We start from the raw sequence: 22500 nt of genomic DNA, 5'->3' as shown, positions 1-22500 counted from the left end.
AATCTGTTAGAATTAAATAATTCAATTAAGTTACAAGATACACAATCAACATACAAAACATCCTGTCCTCTACCAATGAACTCTCCCAAAAGGAAATTAAGAAAACACATAGGCGTGGTGGCTCACACCTATAATTCTAGCACTCAGAAGGTTGAGGGAGGTAGATCCCTGGTGAGCTGAGTCCAGCCCGGGCTACACAGTTGAAATATAGTCCAAACTACACAGTGAGCACTTGTCTCAAATAAATAAATAAAATATTTAGAAATATTAACTAAGAAGTGAAAACTTGTACACTGAAAACTATAAAACACTGAAGAAAGAAATTAAACATGAAGGGCCAGTGAGATAGCTCAGCAGACTAAGCGCCTGCTTAGGCAAGCGCAGGGACCAGGTTCAATCCCTGGCACCACATGCCATGCCGGCCCCAACCCCGGGCATGCTGAGCTGGCCTCTGAGACCAGGCACGGTGATGCATGCCTGTAATCCCAGTGCTGGGGAGGCTGAAAAGAGAAGGATTACTACGAGTCTGAGCTGTGTAGTGAGACCCTGTACCAAATACACACAAACACATAAAAAGAAATTAAACAAGCTACAAGTCAATGGAAAGATAACCTCATGTTTACACTAGACACTTTCCACATTGTTTTCATTTGTGGCTGACGCAACTCTGAAGTGGAAGGGGAAGTTACAGAGGATCAGATCCTGAGGATCTCACATGGCCTTTAGCTCTTCCCATAGCTATCCTCAGATTAACAGATCCACCATCTGGCAAGCACCCCACAGACAAGCTCTTCGAGGTCCATGGCTCCCATTCAACCCACTGCCATCTTCAGTGAGGCCACGCACACTGGCAGCATACACAGGTATCAGGTAGTGAGGAATATAGGTGTGATCACAAACATGCACTTCACTGCGCAATACTTGGCAGTGATCTCAAGCTCGATACCCTCAGACTTGCAGCCAAAGTAGCTCACAAACCCGCCTCCTCCAGGCCCTTTGTGCCTCCATCCATGCCCTGCTCCACACTCTGGCCAAGCTCATGTGTGATGCATGCCCTCTCTTACTACTTAAATATGCTTGTTTCTAACCAAAAACCTACTTTTCTTCCTATCTTAGCACTGGCGTCACCTCTCCAGGAAGTAGTCTCTGAAGGCACACAGATACACAGACACACAATCATGCAGACACCCACAGCACATTCTCTGGCAGCTGTCCTACAGCTCCCCATGACCTCGTACCACTTATTCACTCATCGAGGGCCAAGGGCTGGGAGCTTCTTCTTCTTCTTCTTCTTCTTTTTTGCAGTACCAGGGATTGAACTCAGGACCCTGTGCTTGCCAGCCAAGCACTTATGCTACTGAGCTATCTCCCCAGCCTGGATGGAGCTTCCTGATGTGAGGGATGAACTGTTTGTCTCTCGGTATCCAGCAACCACTCTGGGTTTGGGCACAGAGTAAATACTCAGTGTATATCTGACCAATGATCTAGTGAGCAAGGGAGACCTTATGTGTTTCTTCACAAGGGGCATAGTAGGCACTAGGGCGCCAGAAGCTGGGACAGGACTTGTGGGGAGGCACAAGCTCCCCATTTGTGGGAAAATCTCTTAGACAATATCCATGTAGGCTGTTGTCCACCTGTTAGAGCCTGGAGCTCTAACACAGATGAGCATGAGGAGCTGAAAAACCTCAGCAGTCAAGAGAGCCCAGAGGAGGCAGAAGCTGCAAGTGAGACACTGGCTAGGGGGTTCACAGCAAATGAGCAGCAGGGCTGGTTCCAATCCTAGCTCAGGGCAATTTTGATAGCACCTGACCAGGACGTTGGGCCTGGCTAGCACCCCGGAGTCTTGATACATCAAAAAGGATGCAACACTGTCAGGAAGGATGAGATAAAAGCCAGGCATGGTGGAGCACACCTATAGCCTAGCACTTGGGAAGCTGAAGTGGGAGGTTGCCAGTCTGGACAAATTAGCAAATCCTTGTCTCAAAAATAAATAAATAAATAAATAAATAGGCCAGGAATGTAGCTCACTGGTAGAGTACAACAAACAACTAGGCCAGGGACACAGCTCAGCAGCATAAGTGCCTGTCTGGTAAGCACAAGGTCCTGAGTTTGATCTAAATAAATAAATAAATAAATAAATAAATAAGATGAGATGAGATGAAATGAAATGAAATGAAATGAAATGAATGTTGGTTTGAGACCAGCCTGGATTACAAAGTGAGTTCAAGGCCAGCCTGAACTGCATAGCGAGATCCTGTCTCAAAAAACCGAAACCACTGCATAGTGAGACTCAGTCTCAAAAACACACACACATACACACACAAAAAAGACAACAATAATTAAAATTATAATTACCATATGACTGAGCAATTCCACTTCTGGATATATTTCCAATATAATTGAAAGCAAGAATTGGAAGAGATAGTTGTATGACTCCCAACAGCATTAATCACAATGGCCCACACGTGGAGGCAACTTAAGTGTCCATCAAAGAATGAAAAGATGAACAAAAAGTGGTATAAGGGAACTGTACTGGAGACATGGCTCAGTGGTACACCACTGGTCTAGCACACATGAGGCTCTAGATTAAATCCCCAGCATCACGCACAAAAAAGGCAATTCTGACACATGCTGAAAAAACACATGAGCTTAAAGGTATTTGTCTTGGTCACTCTCCTCTCATTGCTGGGACAAATATCTGACACCCAAAATGAAGGAAGGAAAGGTTTATTTGGCTCACAGTTACTGGAGGTTTCAGGCCAAGGCAGAGCAGCACAGGGCAGAAAACATCCATTCACGGTGGTGGCAAAGAGCAAAGAGCAAAGGGAGTGGCAGCAACTCAGGCAGCTTGCTAGCCTCTCTCCCCTCCTCCTGTTGTAATGCAAATTACCTGCCCTAGGGTAGATGCAGCACCTACACCCATGATAATCAGTCACAAACTCCAGAAACTGAGCCTATGAGGCTTTGGGGGGACAACTAGACACAAACCCTAACAGTATTAGCTCAGTTGTGTAAGCCCCTGCTCATGCAAATGCAGTCAGGCACAGGATACCGCCTGTTCAATCCCCACCTCCACCTGCATTGCCAGACCCACCCTTAAGGTAGCCTGAGGGGGGTGGGAATAATTTTAAGTGAAATAAACTAGTCACAGAAGAGCAAGTGTGTGGCTGCACTGCTGTGAGGTACTTGGAACAGTTAAACCAAAAAGACAAACAGAGGATACCAGGGCCTAGGAGGAAAGAATAGGGGTGGGTCATTAAGTGTAGTTTGTTATACAAAATGAGAAACCCTGGGAAAGGATGGTGGTTACACAATAAGGAGAAGTGCACATGTAAGCAGTTAGGAAGATGAATTTGATTATGTCTGTAAAAATCAGCATAATGACCCATTTCCATATCTCAGCTACTTGGGCAGGAGGACTGCAAGTATGAAGCCAGCCTGGGTAACCACCCCCTCAAACACTTTTTTTCTAAACCAAATTAAACCATTATTAAACTCCATATGCTTGCTATCAAGTGGTCTGTATGAGGAGGCAGGAAACTGAACTTGCTTTTTATTTATATTTTTTATTTATTTTTTTCTGTATTTTAGGGAAGGGTCTACAGGGTGTTCAGGATCTCACGACTAGATCAGACTCATAGCGATTCTCCCATTTACAGCCTCCCAAGTGCTGGGATTACAGGTATGTGCCACCACTCTGTCTCAAGTGATGTTTCAGTGTGCCCTGGGAGTGGGGCCAGTGCAGTTGGCCTGGGGATTGAACCCTTTGTGCCTGCTTGCAGGGGCTTTAATCCACTGAGCTATTTGGCTGGCCCTTGACCTTGCTTTTTAGAAACTGTATTACAGAGAAGGTGAGATACTCAATTAAATAAAATACATGTTGGGCATGGTTGCACATGCCTTAATGCCAGCACTTAGGAGGCTGAGGCAGGAGGATCACTGAGTTCAAGGCCAGCCTGGACTACACAGGAAGTCCCTGGATGAAACAGAACAATAATTAAATGGCATGCACCAGAAATCAGAGGCCATGGGAGAGAGAGGGTCCTCTTGCAAGAGAGTGACAGTGGGTCAGTAGCCCATTTCTCATAGTTCTTCACTGAAGGGCAGTCCCCAGGAGAAGCCAGTCTCAGGTGAGCCAGATTAAGTAGATTATCCAATTCCCAAGAGCCACAGTCTCAACATACTCCCAACCAAAGCCAACAGAATCTTGTAGGAATTGGAACGCTCATGACAAAATCTACGTAGCCAAATATTTCTAAAGAACAAAGTTAGAGGGCTCATGAGATCTCGTTTTAAGTCCTAGGAAGTAAAATAGTCAAGACAGAAGGGTTTTGGTGAATACAATTAACAGCGAGAACAGAAATGGAACCTTACACCTGCACAGGCAATGGGCTTTCAACAGAGGTGCGAAGGCCAGCGTTTGAAGCAAATTGTCCCTGAATACTCAGAAGCCAATATAAGAAAATATTAACCTCAATCCACACCTGATACTGTTCACAAAAGTTAACTCACAATGGGTCCTAGACCTAAATGTAAAATCATAAAGCTTCTAGGAGAAATTATTTGGGTTAGGCAAAATTTCTATAGGATGTAAAAAATATAGGTCATGGAGGGGACAGTAACTAGATTTAATTTAAAGCTTCTCTTTAAAAGACAATACAAGCCAGGAATACAGGTCCATCTGCTAAGCTTGAGGTTGTGAGTTTCATTCCTGGTACAAACAAACAACCCCACAAAATAATGAATAGGCAGACTGGGGCTATAGCTCAGTGGTACATACTTTCAGTATTTACAAGTCCCTGAGTTTGATCATCAGCAACAGAAAAAAGAATTGAATAGACAAGTTATAGGTGGGACTATTGGTATTTGAGATATATTAAAAACACCTACAACTGAATAATAAAAAGAGAATACAATTTTAAAGAGAATAGAAGATTAGCACACACTTTATCAAGGAAGTTAATAAGCACATCAAAATGTGCTCAACACCATTCATCAGGAAAGTACAAATTAAGGCTAAAGAATACTGGCTACATACCATCAGAAGAGCTGAGATAAGAGATAACATCAAATGTTGTCAAAAGACATGGAGAAATCAGAACTCTCCTGCTGGTTTTTTTTTTTTTTTTTTTTTTTTTTTTTTTTTTCAGAACCAGGGATTGAACTCAAGGCTTTGCCTTGCCAGGGAAGTGCTTATACTACTGAGCCATCTCCCCAGTCCCGTCCTGCTGTTGATAGAAGTATAAAATGATACAATCACTTTGAAAAACAGTTCTGCAAAACTAACTATAACTTTTTCTCAGAGTTAATACTGCCTATGCAAGGTGTGGACCAAGAAAAATAAAAGCATTAAAAATGTGCCCATGACTCTCTGTAAATGCTTTCTGCCTGATGGTCATCAACCAGAGACATCCCTGGGCTTCCTATCTTGGGTCCCTTGGTAGGTATCCTCTAGACCAGGGCACGGCTCTCTCCACAGGCAGCACTAAGCGGGCCCTGTGGCTGCCAGAGTGAGCAGCAAGGTCCCTGGGAGTCCCATGCACAACCAGCCACCAGTATTGATCTGCCTGGAGCTTCTCTGGTTCTGTGGCCCCAACTGTCTGCATTCACTTCTCACCACTATGTCCCAGACTCTTCTGCCATTGGGGCTCAGGAGGCCATGACAATTCCCCTCGGTGTGTCTTTTGCTAAATGTGCCCTTTTTTTTTTTTTTTTTTTAGAAATAAAAGATAACTAAAAGCATTCCACGAGCTGCTCAGTCCTACAAAATGCCTTGCTGTCACTCAAGATGAGGCTTCAGAAACGGATGAAGGCAGAACGGATGTCACTGCAACCCTCTCCTTACCCTTTTCCCCAAGGTATCTGCCACACTATCCCCAGAGCCATAGGACAAGCCAGAGTACCTGAGAGATTCACTGATCTGAACCGTTCCTATTCTTCCAAACCAGATGCAAGATTAGAATCTGGCCAGGTGAGGTGGTGCACATCTGTAATTCCGGCATTCAGGACTCTGAGGCAGGAGGATCACTTTGACTTTGAGGCCAAAGAGGGCTACATAGTAAGTTCAAGGACAGCCTAAAGTATGTAGTGAGACCTTGTCACAAAACAAAATAAAGATTCTGGAAATAGTGACATCTAGCATTAATTATGTTCTCAGAGCACTTGTCTTTTTTTTTTTTTTTTTTTCTTTCGGAACTGGGGATTGAACCCAGGCCCTTGCACTTGCCAAGGAAGTGTTTATTCCACTGAGCCATTTCCTGGCCCCATAAGAGCACTTGTCTTCTTGTTTTTTCTTTTTCAGTGCTGGGCACTAAATCCAGAGCTTCACAGAGCATTTTAGAGGCAAGCACGCGATCCCTGAGCTACACCCCAGCCCTGATCCCTTGCAATTTCCTTCCATCTCTCTCTATAACTGGAACTCTGTGCTCAGAGGTATTCCGTAGGGAGCTAGGAAAGGTGGGGAGAACCTCCCATTAGCCTCTGTCAGCCAGCCCCACTGCCTGCTCTCAGTCAAAGCACACACAGTGGCCTCTTGCCCAAAGCAGGCTATAAATGTTTATGTGTCACTGCGGGTGGACAAGACCGACTAGCCAGCTTCAGGAGCCTCTCAGCCATGACAGAGGGCAGCCGAGCATGGCAGTAGGAAAACAGCAAAAAGCCCAGGGGGAAGCAGCAGCTGCAGCTGCTAGCAAGCCTCTCTCCCCTCCTTACACTGTAATGCAGAGTACCCAACCCAGTGTGGGTGTAACACTCACACCCAGAATCTCAGCATTGGATTGTGAATTAATCACAAACTTTAGAAGCTGCCCCATGACTGGCTGAGGCTTCTGGGGGACACCTAGACACACACCATAACAATTCCCCTCCAAATACTCCATTCAAGCATGTTCATCCCCTCATTCTCGCCACTTTCAGAAGAAGCTCTGAAAATTCCCTTTCATGTCTTTGAGTGTGATCGAAACTACAGTGAACAGGCTGCTGAGTGCCATCCAACGGAAAGGCAGACTCGGCTCATAAAAACACAGTGGTGCATCCTCGTCCACATCATTCACAGCTCAGGAACCTGAGACTTCTTCCCCTTCCTCAAAGTCAAAACCAGCAGACGGTGAAAGTTTTGAATTGATTCAGACATGAATCAGCAACGTGACAGGTAAAGCCTCTTGCCAGAGGACTCCCAGCATTGCTTTAGAAGGGGACAAGAATGGTGAGTGTGCTTAAAGCAAAGGGTAGTGCTCTGAATGGAATTAATGGTAATATGCTGTAATAAAATATTTTCTTTAAACACCATTCCTTTCCATCACTCCTCATACCTTTAGGTCCGCACCCACCCAGGACTAAGGTCACTCACATCTGCTTGGCAGAATGCTTCATCCTCAGGTCTTGAGAAGCCTACAAGACCCAGGTCCAAGGTCCCAGGAGAAGGACCATGTGTGCAGCTGGGCTAAAAATGTTGGCCTTCCTTGTCCTCTGCTGCATTTTCTTACTGGCCAGCACCAATACTCTGTGTGCCCAGATGCTTTTATGTAGGGGTGCATGAGCCTTAAAATTCTATACATCCCTAGGGACAGCAAAGAGGCCAGAGTGATCCTCTGTGCCCTTTTCTAGCGTTTTCTGCTCTCCCACAAAGTGACACAGCAAGAGCCCCCATCACTTCATAGCAGCGCTTCCTGCGCCTTCCTGGCAGCCTATTGGGCCCTGTGGGTGCCACCCTGCCAATCGAGAGAGAAGGCAGATTGGGATATCTGCTCCTTTTGGGGAAATCAGCTTATCCTGCCTGCACTAACCTCTGGGACTCTGTGGTGGGCTAAGAGCTGCCCTGCCAAGCTGCCCGGCGTCTTCCTTGTCGTCCTTACCCTAGCACCCCCTCCAGCCATTCCCCACTTGCCATCATGGCAGATCTCCCATTTTGCTCCTCAAAATGTCCTCACTGGGACTGGTGAGGGACTCCCCTGGCAGGGTACATGACCAGCAAGTGGAAGGTCCTCATACAAACATCAGTGCATGTTATGAAGCCACAAAAAAAGGAAAAAGTGCTCAGGGGTAGTTTTGTCTAAATTCTGGCTCGATGTACAAATTCTTTTTTGTACTGTTTCATTTTACTTTTTTTTTTTTGAGACAGGGTCTTGCTATGTAGTTCAGGCTGGCCTTGAAGTCACAACATGGCCCAAAGTAACCTTCAATAGTCAGCAATCCTCCTGTCTCAGCATCCTGAGTACTGGGATTATGATCATGTGCCACCATGCCCAACTAGATGTCCAAATTCTTTAAGAACTCAAAAACATCAATGTCATTCCTTCCATGAGACCTAAGACAGGTTTGCTGATTCATCAGAAAGACCATCATGTTGCATACCCCTGTACAACACAATGTCCATTGTATTCGAGTCATGCTATGAGGCCACAATACCTAGTCGGTGGTGCAGGATGGGGGACAGCTGGTGATGTTGTACACACCATCCAGAAAGCAGCAGATAGTACCAACCGAGGCACCAGTATTAGAGGGGGCTTGGGAAACAACATCCCAAAATGTAGTGCTTGGCCTGCTGAGTACTGGGCAGTTTTAGAAGCAAAGTCTCTTTTTGACCTTTCCCCCAAAACAAGCCACAGACAGAATTTAAGGCCTCTTCTTCCTGAAGGTGGGCCATAGAACTACAAACCTTTCCTCCAAAGACAGCATAAAATATACAAACACTACTGGGACCCTCCCCCGCCTTTCTGTGTTAAGAGCTGGCCAAAGAGCTCCATGAGCCACCGAGTGCAGCAGATCCCCAGGGATCCTGTGCTCTACACAGGAGGAAGCACACACACAGCAAGGCCTCACGGAGGTTCCTGCCTTAATCTGCTGCTGGTAGGTTACAGCTTTCTGGCCCACTGATTTTCTACACAGTTGGTCACTCTTCATAAGCATTAAAATGGCAAGTTTTTCCTGGGTCTTAGGGGGTTGTAATTTATTTTTAGGGGGTTGTCATTTATTTTTAGGGGGTTAGGGGTGTAGTTCAGTTATAGAAGGCTTTGCATAGCATATGTGAAGACTTGAGTTTATCTCAGCACCGTGGAAAATTTAAAAATACATCAATCTGCTATGCTTTTTTCTTGTTAATGTCTTGTGTCACGTCTACTGTGACAGGATAGGTGTCACACCTTTCCGTCCCTGTACCAGCTTCCCCTACAGCGGCTGGCAGGGTCTAGCTGGTGGCATCAAGGCTACCTGTAACTTAGCAGTAGCCTGCTCACATTTCACCCCAGATCTGGAGTGGGCCTGACTCCCATGACCCCCCCAGAACCTACTCCATGCTCAACCCTTTGAAAGGGGGTGGGGGAGGCAGAGACTGTAGCTGTTAATTCAAACCAGGGAAACCCAGACACAGAACTGAAGAGTTTCTCTGTCTGAAAGACTCCTTCCCTGTGAGGATTTCAGCTTGGCTACTTGGCTTACTGCTCTCCAAGCCAGAAACCTATTTTCTTCACTCACTGCTGCATGTAAAAGGAGATGAAATGTACATGTGTGGGTTTGCAGTGAGCTTTTTCTTTTTTTCCTCTCTCTTAAGGAAAGTGGGGACAGAGAGACTCGGTGTGGTGGCACACGCTTGTAATCCCAGAACTTGGGAGGCTGAGGCAGGAGGACCATTGAATTTGAGATCAGCTTGGGCTACAAAGTGAGCTCAATGCCAGCCTGAACTGCACAGCAGACCCTGTTTCAAAAAGTAGGAAGTGGGAGAGGGGAGGACAGGGGCAGGACATGGAAAGAAGATATGGAAGCGAGGAGCCAAGGCTCAGTGGCCCTGGCCTGGGCTGTGGTGACACCAACCCATCTGGACAGATGACGTATGGCATCAGGTGGCTCCTGATGCCTATTCCCGTGCCCTTAGGGACTAAAACAAATGTTTATTTGCTGCTCCTCCTTAGGAAGAGAGGGGTTTAACAGGCCAAGATAGAAGGGTTCCTTGTAGGAGCCCACACAAAGTGCTGGAACACCTGGTGAACTGTAAACAGCACATCATTAATTGGCCTCGTAACCCTACATGAATGCAGACAGAAGGAGGCTGCCACTGGACACTGGTACCGTGGCCTGAGGTCATCGAGTACTCACAGGGGCAGCGGATGAGTTTCTCCAACAGAAGCTATGCTATGCTGTCTGTTTCCTAAAAAAGCAGAAAGGCAGAGAAGGTGGAAAGGTCTCTAGAATCAGCTAAGAGGACAGGATGTGTCTCGGGCACTATCTTTTTTTTTTTGTGGCAAATGTCCCCTACTTTCTCCTAGGTCCAGATACAAGACCACTATACTACCCAGTACAGCGGGGTATGAAACTTCAAGTTGAGAAAAAAGCAGAGACAGAGATAGAAACAGTCAGAAGCGCAGAGGAACAAATCAGACGCGGCAGATCAAATCTCCTTGGGGTGTCCATCCTAGTTGCCCCACAAATCCCCAACAAAGTCTGCCTTGTGACCAGATGGGACAAGGACCCTGTCGTGACAAAGCCTCTCGCTGCTGATCATGGCTCTCCTTTCACCAGGAACCTGTGGCTCTCGGAACGGAAGAGTGGAGGAAAGGAGGCATCCTGGCTACCCTGGCAGCGGCGAGTCACACCCCGGGGACACAGTGTCTGTACCCTAACTTGGACGGGGTGGGGGAAGACCTCCTCAGGCTACCACCTGGGCCCCAGCCCTTGCTCCTGCTCTCTCGGGGCGGGCAGGTCTCTCGGAGCCTCCGTCCCCCCGCTGGGTACGCACTCACCCACCGCCCTGATGCGGAAGCCTCGCGGCGGGCGCAGCGCTCGGCGGCACCAGGCGTCGCGCAGCACCTGCAGGCAGGCGGGCGGTCCGCGCACCAGCAGCACCGCGCGGCGCAGCCAGCCCTGGAAGGCCAGCCGCGAGGCGGCGCGCGCCAGCTCCGCGTCCCAAGAGCAGCGCGCGTTGGCGCGACGGAAGGCGCGAAACACCGAGCGCCCGCCGGGCTTCTCTGCTGCGCTGGCCGCCTCCCGCGCCTCCAGCCTGCCGAGCACTAGCGCCAGCGAGCCGGGCGCCAGCTGCACTGGCCGGGTCATGGCCGCAGCCAGCAGCCAGCAGCCTCGGCCACCCGCACGACCCGCGGGAGATGTGGGCGGACTTCGGGCGCCTGCACCCTGGCCCGGCGTAGGGGGCGGGCCAGGCCGGGTGGGTGGGTCGGCCGCTGACCCCGCCTGCGCGGGGGCCCGGGTCCATCCGGGTGCCGGGGCCCTGAGAGCGCACCGGAGGCGTTTCCAAGTCTTGGGGGAGCTCTGTAGCCCCTGAGAGCCCACCCGTCACTCCCGGAGTCCCCAGCGCTGGAGGAACTGGTTGTTTCAGCCGCCGTTTCTGCTTTGAGGTTGTTCTCCGTGTATGCCAGGGTGGCGTCGTGGGGGTCGCCTTGGCCAGGAGGCAGGAGACCGTGGTGTGAGCCTCGGTTCTGGTCCGAACCAGTGTGGGCAAGATATTTGCTTCTTTGTCCCCCAAACTAGCCAAAGCCCTCATTTTACAGAATAACCTGAGGACTCTTTCATCTGTGGCGTTCTAGGATTTGCTCCTGACACAGGCTCCATATTTTTGAGAAAGAAAGGAAAATTGTGCAACTGTTCCCCAATGGTGAGGCGAGGCGCAAGACAATAAGCGTGGAATAGCCTTGGGTTGTAGGGGCGGATTTGGAGAAGACAGACCAGTCTGCATAGGAGCTCCTGGGGCAAAAAGGACAGACAGTGTGTAATCTCTGATCGTCTGGAGATTGGTGGGTGCCTCAGAGCAATAAACCACAATCCGACTATCTGGCAGTCTGGGTAGGTGTAAGGAAGGAAGAGGCTGGAACCCTGACTGGGTCCAGTGCTTTAGGCAGCTAAGTTAGACAGAAATATTATAGGCAGTCAGACAAGGATAGGCCCTCAAGGAGACAGCGCGGAAGATGAGACATGTTGCCAACTGTGAAGGAAAGGGATGTTCTTGCTGTGGGCCACACCTAAAGACCAAAGATCAAACAAATGCTGACCTCCCTAAAGGTAAGCCTCCAGGATTGATCATCACCAGGAGGAAGCCAGGAATCCAACTATTAACCTGCTGGCTACTAGATAAAGTCCTGTTCTAAATTCATGCCCGCTTGCTACATGACTTGCTTCCTCATTTGGTCCTGGACTTAATTTTATCTGAGCAATGGTGCTTGTAATCTCATTGGTTGACCATAGTTTTGTCACCATTTCATGTACACTTGAGTTCCAATTTTTTCCACCTTAAACCCACATGGGATTGCCCTGTAAAAATAACCCAGAAGAGACAGCTTCCTGGGTAACTTGCTCAGGTCCCCCTTCTGTACCTCTCTTGGACAGAAGCTTTCTTTCCCAAATAAAAGTTCTGCTCTAAACCTCTCTTGGCTCCTAAAATTCATTCTTTGGTTTTAGAGAACATGAACTCACCTTTCAGATTGGGAGTTTCATTCCCTCATATCATTTGGAGGTTCCAAGTGAGAACTCCTTCAGGAAGAAGCATTTGAAGAGCAATCTCAGAGCCAGGCACGCCAAAATGCCAACCTCCTGCGAGGCCTAGGCAGAAGGGTCATCAGTTTGAGTCCAACATGCATATGCAAATATTTTAAAGTGTAAAAAATCCTAAATCCAAATAATTTCTGGATAAGGGATACTCGAATATTATCACCTCTGTTTTTTTCACAGATAAAGCACATCTAGTTGTGTTTAATATTTTCCAGTCAGAGGATAGTAAAAAATGGGAGTTAGGTAAATTGGGTTTCCTTCTGTCTGACAGTTAAACCCGATTTAATGGTTTTTAAAAAAAATTATTTGACACAGAGTATCACTAAGTCACTGTGCTGCCCAGGGAGAGGGCCTTGAATTTGTGATGCATCTGCCTCAGCTCCTCAGGGTGCTGGGATTACAAGTATGCACCACTTGTGGCTGTTTACATTGTTTCTTTTGCCTGCAAAAACATTTGCCCTTTGCTTGCCATGAGATTGCCACAAAATCTCGCTCACAAAATCAGAGAGAAAGATCTAGAAAGATCTGCTTTCCTCTATGTGCACTGCTAACACTTCCCTAACACTTACAAGAGGTATAGTATTCAGGTATCTGTCTCATCAGGAGACTTGCATGTGGTTCCTTGTGAATCACACTCTGGCCTGAGTCATCCCAATGTCTGGAACATAATCTGGTTCATCCAGAATCCAATCTGGTTAATTAGTACTTGATGCAGAGTAGCGCTGTCAGTGTAGTCTTCTCACCAGCTGGTGTCACCGCACAGGAGAGCACATCCGACTCAAGTGGTCATCCAGTGGTCAGTGGCCAAGGCAACAAGCAGCTCCTTCCCCTTGATGTGTGGTTCCAGTGGTTTCTTTCAACTGGTTATAGCACTCTATGTCAGAGTAAGGATGATGTTTGCTTCCAAAGTTTGTTTTCACACCAAAGTTCATCGGCTAAAGTTCCCTTCCCTTAACTCAGAAAATCAAGCCTTGCTCTTTAAGACTGACTTAGAAAGCACCTCCAATCTGGTTTCTCTTTCTTATGTGCTCCTATAGCACACTGCTTTCCTTTACCAGAAACCAAACAGGCAAACCTAGAGACTTGTTTGCCTTAGAAAGAGAAAAGTGAGCCTTTGCCAAGCAACTGTGTTTATTGACTCAAAGTATAGAGAAAAGGAGGTGAGGGGGAGGGGATGTCAAGAAAAAAATAAGACACAGAAAGTGGTAAGGAAGAGTATTTGTGGGGGGGGGTAAGTCAAGAGCCAGTCATACTGGTGCACTCCTATAATCTCAGTACTCTGGTAAACTGAAGCAAGAGGATCACACATTCTGGCCCAGCCTGGGTAATTTTATTTATTTCATTTTTTTGGCAGAACCAGGGATTGAACTGAGATCCTTGCGCTTGCCAGGGAAGTACTTATTCTACTGAGTCATCTGCCCAGCCCCAAATCGGTTTGTTTTTTTTTCTCCAGAACTGGGGATTGAACTCAGGCCCTTGTGCTTGTCAGGGAAGCACTTATTCCACTGAGCCATTTCCCCAGCCCCAAGCCTAGGTAATTTTAATGACTGAGTGAGATCTTGTCTCAAAATACAAAGTGAGAAAAACAGGCTGAGCATGTCATTCAATGTGAAGGTTGTGGGTTCAATCCTCAGTACCTCAAAAATACATCCTTCTATACCTCCTGACATACATCCATACACGGGGAGGCATGGAGATGGTATAGGGACCAGTGGGGCTTGACTCTGACTCCAGCAAGAACAAGTAAAGAAAATGCAGCTGTTTTTCTGCATGTGAGACCATCAAAGCCAATAAGCTTTCTAAGGCAAATGAGACCTTACCACTCCATCACCTCATTAAAACTCAAAGCACACTTCTCAGCCTGAAAATATGACTTCCTAAAGGAAAGGCAGAACACTGGTTCATCAAGCAGTGTGCAAGGAAGAACTCCAGAGTCAAACAAAGTCAAATAAGCGCATGCGCGTGCACACACACACACACACACACACACACACACAGAGTAGGGGAGTATGACTATATGGAGGCCTAAGGCAAGATGCCAAGTTGCAGTTTCAGAGTTTTTACAGAGAAATCACATTTGCCCCCAGTGGTGTTACAGCAGAGGGTGGAAAGCTTTGGATTGTATCCATTTATATTATATTTCCTCCAAAAACATCCCGGCTCCCCTCTGGTGCCCAGTTCACAGAGGAATTGTTCCCTGTGAAGCCCCTGCCTCCTGGTCTGAAGTTTTACTTCTCTGCTACAGGGAAAAGGGAGAAAAGATGCTAAGGCACCTCCTCTCCACACTTTGAAATTATTATGATTGATATGGGTGACTGAACCAGGAAGTACTGAGCTATATCCTCAGTTCTTTTTGCTTCTCATTTTGAGACTGGCTCTGGTTAAACTGCCCAGGCCGGCCTCACACTTAGTTCTACCTCAGCGTCCCTAGTGGCTAGGCTTACACGTGTATGCTACCGTGCCATTATTTTAAAGCTTCCTAGTAGCACAGCCTAAGACTCCTGAGTCAGCTCTATATCCTCTAGAACAAGCCCACAGTACTCCCTCAAAACAAGAAAATGGCTTCTTGAACAAAATAGTAAAGGACAAAGTTGTGGCCAAACAGACTTAGTGCAACATGGGAGCTAAGTCAAACATAAGAGGTTTTAGAGAAATACTGTAGCACAATAGTGATGAATACATTGAACCTGCGCACTCTGGATACTACTTGGGTAGTAAAGGAGCAGGTATGGTGGTCTATACATGCCTATAGTTTTTGAAACAGCACAGCCTCTTCCATGAATTCAGACAAGAAAAGCCAAAGAGGGGACAGTATTGGGAAGCCTATGAATTAAAAGTGATTTAAGAGTTATAATACGAGGCACAGTAGTGTAGGCCTGTAACCCTGGCACTCTGGAAGCTGAGGCAAAGGGATCAAAAGTTTGAGCTAAGACTGGGCACCTTAGTGACTTAGACCCTGTCTCAGAAGGGTGAGAGGTCATAGATACAGCCTAGTGAAGAGGTACTAGATTAAATCCCTAGTAACACACATGTGCGTGCGCGCACACACACACACACACACACACACACGTGTCAAATAATGCAATGGAAAGGGTGGAGCCTATTGGATCCTAATTTAAAGGATGTGTCTTTTTTCTTTTTTGAGACAGTCTGGCTATGTTCTTTAGGGTGACCTTGAATTCACTCTGTAGCCTTGAGCCCATCCGTGGTGATGCTTCTGCCTCAGCCTCCTGAATGCTGGTATTATGTGAGTATGCCAGCATATCTGGCTTTGAAGACTGTAAATTTATGACAGACAAATATGAGTAATGGATATTTAACATAAAAAATACAGGGGGAAATGAAGATAATGTAAAATGTGAATTTATGAACAAACCAATACCCTCCTAAAGTACTTTGACCTTTCATATTTTATTTTTTGTGCAGTACCAGCCTTTTTCATTTTTTGGGACAAAGTTTGCTAAGTTGCCATTTGGGCTCAAATCTGTGACCTTTCTACTCCATCCTCCTAAAATGCTGAATTATAAGCATGTACTACCGTGCTTGGGTCTTATTTATTTATTTACTGTCTTTTTGAGACATGGTTTCACTACACAGTTCAGGGTGGCCTTGAGCTTACCTTGTCACTCAGGCTGGCCTCAAACTCACAGCAATCTTCCTGCATCAGTGTCCTAAGTGCTGAGATTACAGGTATGTGGCACTATACCCAGGTGCTCATCTTTAAGAATCAATGAGAAAAAAAAAAAAAAAAAAGAATCAATGAGGCGTGTGTGTGTGTGTGTCTGTGTGTCTGTGTGTGTCTGTGTGTCTACTTATCATAGTTTTGACATTGTTTCTCATAGAAGAGAATTTACACTGAAAATAGATCAGTTCTCTTTAAGTAAATGAGCTTCCACTGCATATGTACTATTGACATTTATCTTCTCTGAGTAAAAAATTCTAATAGTCTAGTGTCACTGTTTTTTCTCTTCTGTTCCCCCCATTCTGTTCAAACACTTAATAAAGAAGCCGAAAATAAGCAGGTGCCCAGTGTAGAAAAGAGAGATCTGTAGCTGCGGTCTACAGGAGGGATGTATAAACTGAGGCTCAAATTTGGACCACTGCTTGAAAGCTGAAAATATTTTCACATTTTTGTGTTAACATTTTTATATCCAGAGGAAGTAAGACCTGTTGATGTGAAAACTTGTATTAAATTCAAAATTTCAGTGTTGTTCTGCTTGGTGGTACTTGGAATTGAACTCAGGGCCTTCCCAATGAGCACATTCACCAGTCCTTTTAGTTTTTACTTTTTGAAATAGGGTTTTACTAAGTCAATGAACTGACCAGCCTGGGCTGGAACTTATATCCTTCTGCCTCAGCCTCTTAGAGTGCTGGGGTTGTAAATTTATGGTACCATTCTCAAGACCCCAGGACTTTATTTTTTTTAAGACAGAGTCTCACTAATAGTTCATCCTGGTCTTGAACTCACTTTGTAGCACAGGATGGCCTCAAACTCACAATTTTTTTTGCTTTAGTCTTGAGTGTTGGGATTATAGGCATGAACCATCCTATGCCCGGGTTTATTTCTTATTTTGAGACAGGGTCTCATTTAAGTCATCCTGGAGTGACTAAGACTTGAGATTCTTCTAACTCTGCCTCCTAAATGCTGGTATTACAGGTGGGTGCCATTCTCCCTGGCTTGAAATTTTGGTGTTTATAATTCAGTGTTTATAAATAAAGTTTTATTGGAACACTGGCACATTCACTTATGCTTGTCAGGAAGACACTGTGTCATTGAGCTATATCCCTGGCCCTTAGACACTCATTTATGTATTCTCCGTTATGGTCTTTGTTGGCAGAGTTGAGTTGTTATAACATTGTATGGCCTGCATACCTTAAAGTATTTTCTCTCAGGCCTTTTACAGAAAAGGTTTTCAGATTGCTGGTGCTGAGTCCTATCAGTATATGGACAGCTTTATAGATTAAAAACAGGGTCAGACACATGGAAACTATTATTGTGCATATATGGTGGTCATTTTGGTCCAGCCCAGTTGCATTACATCTTGGATGTTACTGGAAGAACAGAGAAATGACAGCTGCTGTGTCTTCTAGCCAACATGCTGAGCTGAGGTGGGGTAATTCAGTTTCTGTTCTCCAGGGAAGTATGAGCCTCTTAGTAATGCTTGTCAACAGGGAGTCCAGTTAGTGCCAATTTCCATGTTAAAATGTTTTCTTATGACAGGGTGAGGTTACCACCTTATTTCCCACAATTCATGGTCACAAAGGTAACCTGGATTGGATTCAAATGAGGGCTCCAAAAGTGAAAGGCAGCTCTTTTACCAATCCCCCAAAAGCATACAAGGATCTAGTACCATATCATTCACTGCGAGGGATCTAACACCACCGTGGTAAAGAGATAACTGGCCCAGCAAGTTTAATATCCTTCAAGTCCCCTTCAGATTTCCTACAGATGTTTACAAAAGCTGCACTGGAGCCATATGTAATCATTAGCTTCCACTGAATTTAATTCAGAAACACCAAGTAGTAGGCTCTCCACTTAGAGTTGTGAATATTTTAGGTGACCAGGGACTCATATCCAAGGAACAGTGACTTCTCATAAGTCAAAGAAGTATTCTGCTTAGGAGGAGATGCATTTACAGGAAATCCATGTATTATACGCCTTTGAGTGTGTGTGTGTGTGTGTGTGTGTGTGTGTGTGTATATGTGTGTATGTGTGTATGTGTGTCTTATTGGGGAATCAAACCCAAGTCTTCATGAATGCTAGGTAAGGGATTGACCACTGAGCTACATCCCCAGCAGATGCCACTGAGCTACATCGCTACCAGATTGCCTAGATTTTATTGTAAATAAAACTTATGTGTTTATTGGAATTGTTCAATAAGAGTTTACTACTTAAAAAGCACAGCAGACGTGACAGGTGAATGGCAAGGTATATACAGGAGCTCCAAACAGACCGAAATAGTCCAATTCAGTACAATGGCACATACAAAAACAGATTTTCAAGTTTCTTTTCTTTCTTTTTTAAATTAATTTTAAAGAGAAAAAAATAGTAATGAGACAGTTTCAAAACAGGTTCATAGGACAGTTACAATAATTAATACATTGCATATTGTTGTCTTCATAGTAGTTATTCAGAGTACAAGATGCAGATGTGATATCTTGTCTAAACACTATTGGCACAAAATACTCCTTCATTTATATCCTCTTTTTTGTTTTGTTTTGTCAGAGATGGGTGTTCCATTATCATCCAAATATTATAGGTGTGTGCATTCAGAAAAATAGCCCAATATAGTCTAATAGTACATAATAGTAGTGGGATATCAGCAGAACTGGCAATGTCAGAAGTTCTTGACTTGAGCCTTTTATAGCTCAGCTTATTAATATGGCTTTACTTTTTATATCTTGTGGTTATACTTTTCTGCTGGGTGGGAGGAGATCAAAAGTGAATTATCAGATTACTCATACATGGATGATGAAGATAATAAATCCCTCAGATGTTGACCATGTTAGCTAAAGTTTCTGTGACAGTGAGCTGGAGCAGGAATCGACTGATACAGACACAGTGAATGCAGATCTCTCTGATTCAGATGATGAGGAAATCTGCAATGTGAGTACATACTTGCTAGTTGAAATGGTACAAAATCATCATGCAATCAAATGGAATGACCCAATGCTAGAACTAGACCCAAAAATATAGTGAGGATCTTTGTGGAGTGCAAGCAATTGGATGTAATACCAGCATTGCCATTCAATATTGCAAATTGTAACAGATGAAATGCTACAAGATATTGTCAAATGCACAAATGTTGAAATGCAAGTAAAATTTCCTTTCTTTCTTTCTTTCTTTCTTTCTTTCTTTCTTTCTTTCTTTCTTTCTTTCTTTTTTTTGGTCTTAGAGAAACTTTATTTATGAATAAACTGTGAGTCATTTACTGACCATGTATACTTCCATTTCTAAGAATAACCAGGCAGGCAAAACCCCAGCTCTACACAGTAACCCATTTATAGCACAGGAGGTCAGGCAGCACTTCTGGACCACCATGACCCATCAACGCAGCTTTCAACTGTGCCTGACACTGATTTCCTACAAAAATCATCAGAATTATTTTTCAGGTAAAAAAAATAGTTACGTGATCCATGTGCCACCAATGAACTCCCTACTGGTGAAGTGGCAGTCACCACAGCATTACTTTCTGTGGCAGTGACATTGTTCATGCATATGCTCTTCCTCTGGCATTTATAATGTGAAAACAAGAAGAGACACTTGGGCGTTTTCATTGTGTACTAAAAGACTGTTTTCACTAAAATAGCAATTTTTATTCTGAAACGTAATCATATGTTCCCAGTAGATACTGGCAACTTCCAACACGATCTCTAGCGATAATTTGCAGTTCTGAACCATGCTTCAGAAAAAACATTTCCAGCAGTCTGTGCAGGATTTATTCCTATTCCATCACTGGTAATAATTGCACTTGTTGCTGCAGGAACTTTAAATTTTTCTGCTGCAAACTTTACGACTGCTGTGAAAGGTGTACTTTCAAGAACACTCAGTACTTTGTATGGCAGCTGTGGGTCTGACGTCAGTGTGATTTTAAAGGACACCTTCAACTTGGTGGCCTGGTGGACCAGGCTGGACCCAAGCATGCCCCAACCCCCTCTTTTCTTTTTTACTGAGGAAAAAAAGTATATATTTAGAATTAGCTGGCTGGAATCAGTTTAGATAATTCCAATTTTGTTGGCAACAACCAATGCATCATAGTCAGGAGCCAGTCAAACATATTCCTTCTCTCCATCAGGCCTGATTAGGGTATTGACCTTGGCAACATCGATGTCATAGAGCTTCTTTACAGCTTGTTTGATATGGTGCTTATTGGCTTTGACATCCACAATGAACATGAGTGTGTTATTGTCCTCAGTCTTTTTCATGGCAGACTCTGTGGTCCTGGGCAACTTGATGATGGCATAGTGGTCAAGCTTGTTTCTTCTGGAGGTGCTTTTTCAAGGGTATTTGGGCTCCCTCTGGAGCTGCAGTATCTTGGGACAGCAGAAGGTGGGCAACATTAGTATCCTCTTTTTGTGGCTGTGGATGCCTTTCAGCATGGCCTTCTTGGCCTTCAAAGCTTTTGCTTTGGCTTCGGCTTTGGGAAGGACAGAGGCTTCCTTCTTTGCCTTTGGTGCCATCTTGGTAAAAAGGCTCCACAAGTAAAATTTTCTGTATACACCAATATCTATACTCAAATGTATTTATTATGACACCTCACAAACTGAACTGAAAACATTCATAGCTCTGCTGTATTTATCAGGCATTTTTCATAGTAATCACAAGAATGTAAAAGACTTATGGAAAAGTAGTGGGTGTGGGCCTGAGGTTTGTAGAAAAAACAATGACACTGACAGGATTTGTGTTCCTTCAAAATTTCCTGAGGTTAGAAAAAAATTGCCTGAGTTATGAGGACAAAAAGACATGCAAAGAAAACAAAAGAACTGATAATCTGTTTGCTAGCCATTCATTGTTTAAGATTTGTGGGTAGTTGTCTAACAACTTACCCACCATTGGAATACATGGCTATTGATGAACATCTTGCAACATTTCAAGATCCTTGTAGCTCCAGGAAATATATGGCAAAACCACCACCCACACAACAATCCTTCAAAAGATGATATAAAAGTTTATGTCCTTGTATTTCTTTCTTTCTTTTTAAAAAATTAATTAATAATTTTTTGTTGGAGCCGGGGATTGAACTCAAGTGCAGTATTCTACTGAGCCATCTCCCTGGTCCTTTAAGTCCTTGTAGATGCAAAGACTTATGCTTTCAATTTACAAATTTATCCTGGAGCTTAGACACTAGACCTTTATTCAGATAGTAATAAATATAATGATGCTGTGAACGGTCTTGTTTTCATCTCCCAAGCTGTTTTGAATGTGACATTTGACAATTGGTTTACCAGTTTTCAATTGATGTTACATGTAATAACAGAGTGCAAGTTGACCAGTATAAGAGCTGTATGCAGGAGCAAAGGAGAAATTCCAAAGGAAATGTTGCAATTTTAGAATAGAAAACTTTATAGTATGATCTTTGGATTTTATGTTTTTATTTTTGCACTGACTTTTTTCTTTTTTTCCTGTATTTTAAGGAAGGGTCTACAGGGTGTTCAGGGTCTCATTACTAGATCAGACTCTTATTGAGCTTCCTGTTTACAGCCTCACAAAACTTGGGATTACAGGCATGTGCCACCACACCCAGTCTCAATCTCTGTCACAGCGTGCCCTGGGCCCCAGGCCAGTGCAGCAGGTCCAGGGATCAACCCCCCAGCCCCTATGCCTTCCTGTAGGCACTTTAATCTACTGAGCTATTTGGCTGGCCCAATCTTTTGATTTTAGAAACCAAGCATTTCAGGGGTTTTGGGTTTGTCACTTATGCCACTGTGGAGGAGGTGGATGCAGCCATGAATGCAAGACCACAAAAAATAGATAGAAGAGTTGTGAAACCAAAGAGAGCTGTCTCAAGAGAAGATTCTCAAAGACCAGGTGCCCACTTAACAGTGAAGAAGATCTTTGTTGGTGACATTAAAGATACTGAAGAACATCATCTATGAGATTATTTTGAACAATATGGAAAAACCAAAGTAATTGAAATTATGACTGACAGAGAGAGTGGAAAGAAGAGGGACTTTGCTTTTATAACCTTTGATGACCATGATTCTGTAGATAAGGTTGTCATTCAAAAATACCACACTGTGGGCCATGCTCATGGGGTCCCTCCAGACGAAGCCCAGGCCCAGAGAGTGTGTGTGGAAGAGCTTCTGTTCCACTGTGCCCACTGGACCATGCCCCCCCATCCAGCCCAGGCCTGGCATGTGAGTGAGACCTTCCACCATGCTCTGGGGACCCCTCGAGACCCAGCCCAGGCCTGGCATAGAGGTCTGATAGGAAACTCTGTAGATGAAGTCCTTGCAGAGAGGCTAGGGTCCAGAAACACCCAGATAATCCAGGGGCAGAACATCTTGCCA

General features: G+C 44.8%; 1 protein-coding gene and 1 pseudogene across 2 annotated transcripts in view; both read right to left on the bottom strand.

The window, feature by feature from the left end:
* The window catches only part of Stox1 (storkhead box 1), a 43657-nt gene extending 32589 nt beyond the window's left edge, over nucleotides 1-11068 (bottom strand). For both annotated transcript variants that reach the window (XM_004623951.2, XM_023722686.1), the window contains exon 1: nucleotides 10734-11068. In XM_004623951.2, coding sequence (XP_004624008.1) covers nucleotides 10734-11043 — 310 coding nt within the window. In that variant the 5' untranslated portion in view covers nucleotides 11044-11068. The remainder of the gene's footprint in view (nucleotides 1-10733) is intronic.
* An 8737-nt stretch (nucleotides 11069-19805) lies between these two features.
* Nucleotides 19806-20133, bottom strand: LOC101569120 (annotated as a pseudogene).
* Nucleotides 20134-22500: the final 2367 nt, after the last annotated feature.

This window comes from Octodon degus, unplaced genomic scaffold (genome assembly GCF_000260255.1).
Source record: "Octodon degus isolate 3935 unplaced genomic scaffold, OctDeg1.0 scaffold00005, whole genome shotgun sequence".
In the NCBI taxonomy this organism is placed as follows: Eukaryota; Metazoa; Chordata; class Mammalia; order Rodentia; family Octodontidae; genus Octodon; species Octodon degus.
This window is presented reverse-complemented; position numbering and strand designations above follow the sequence as displayed.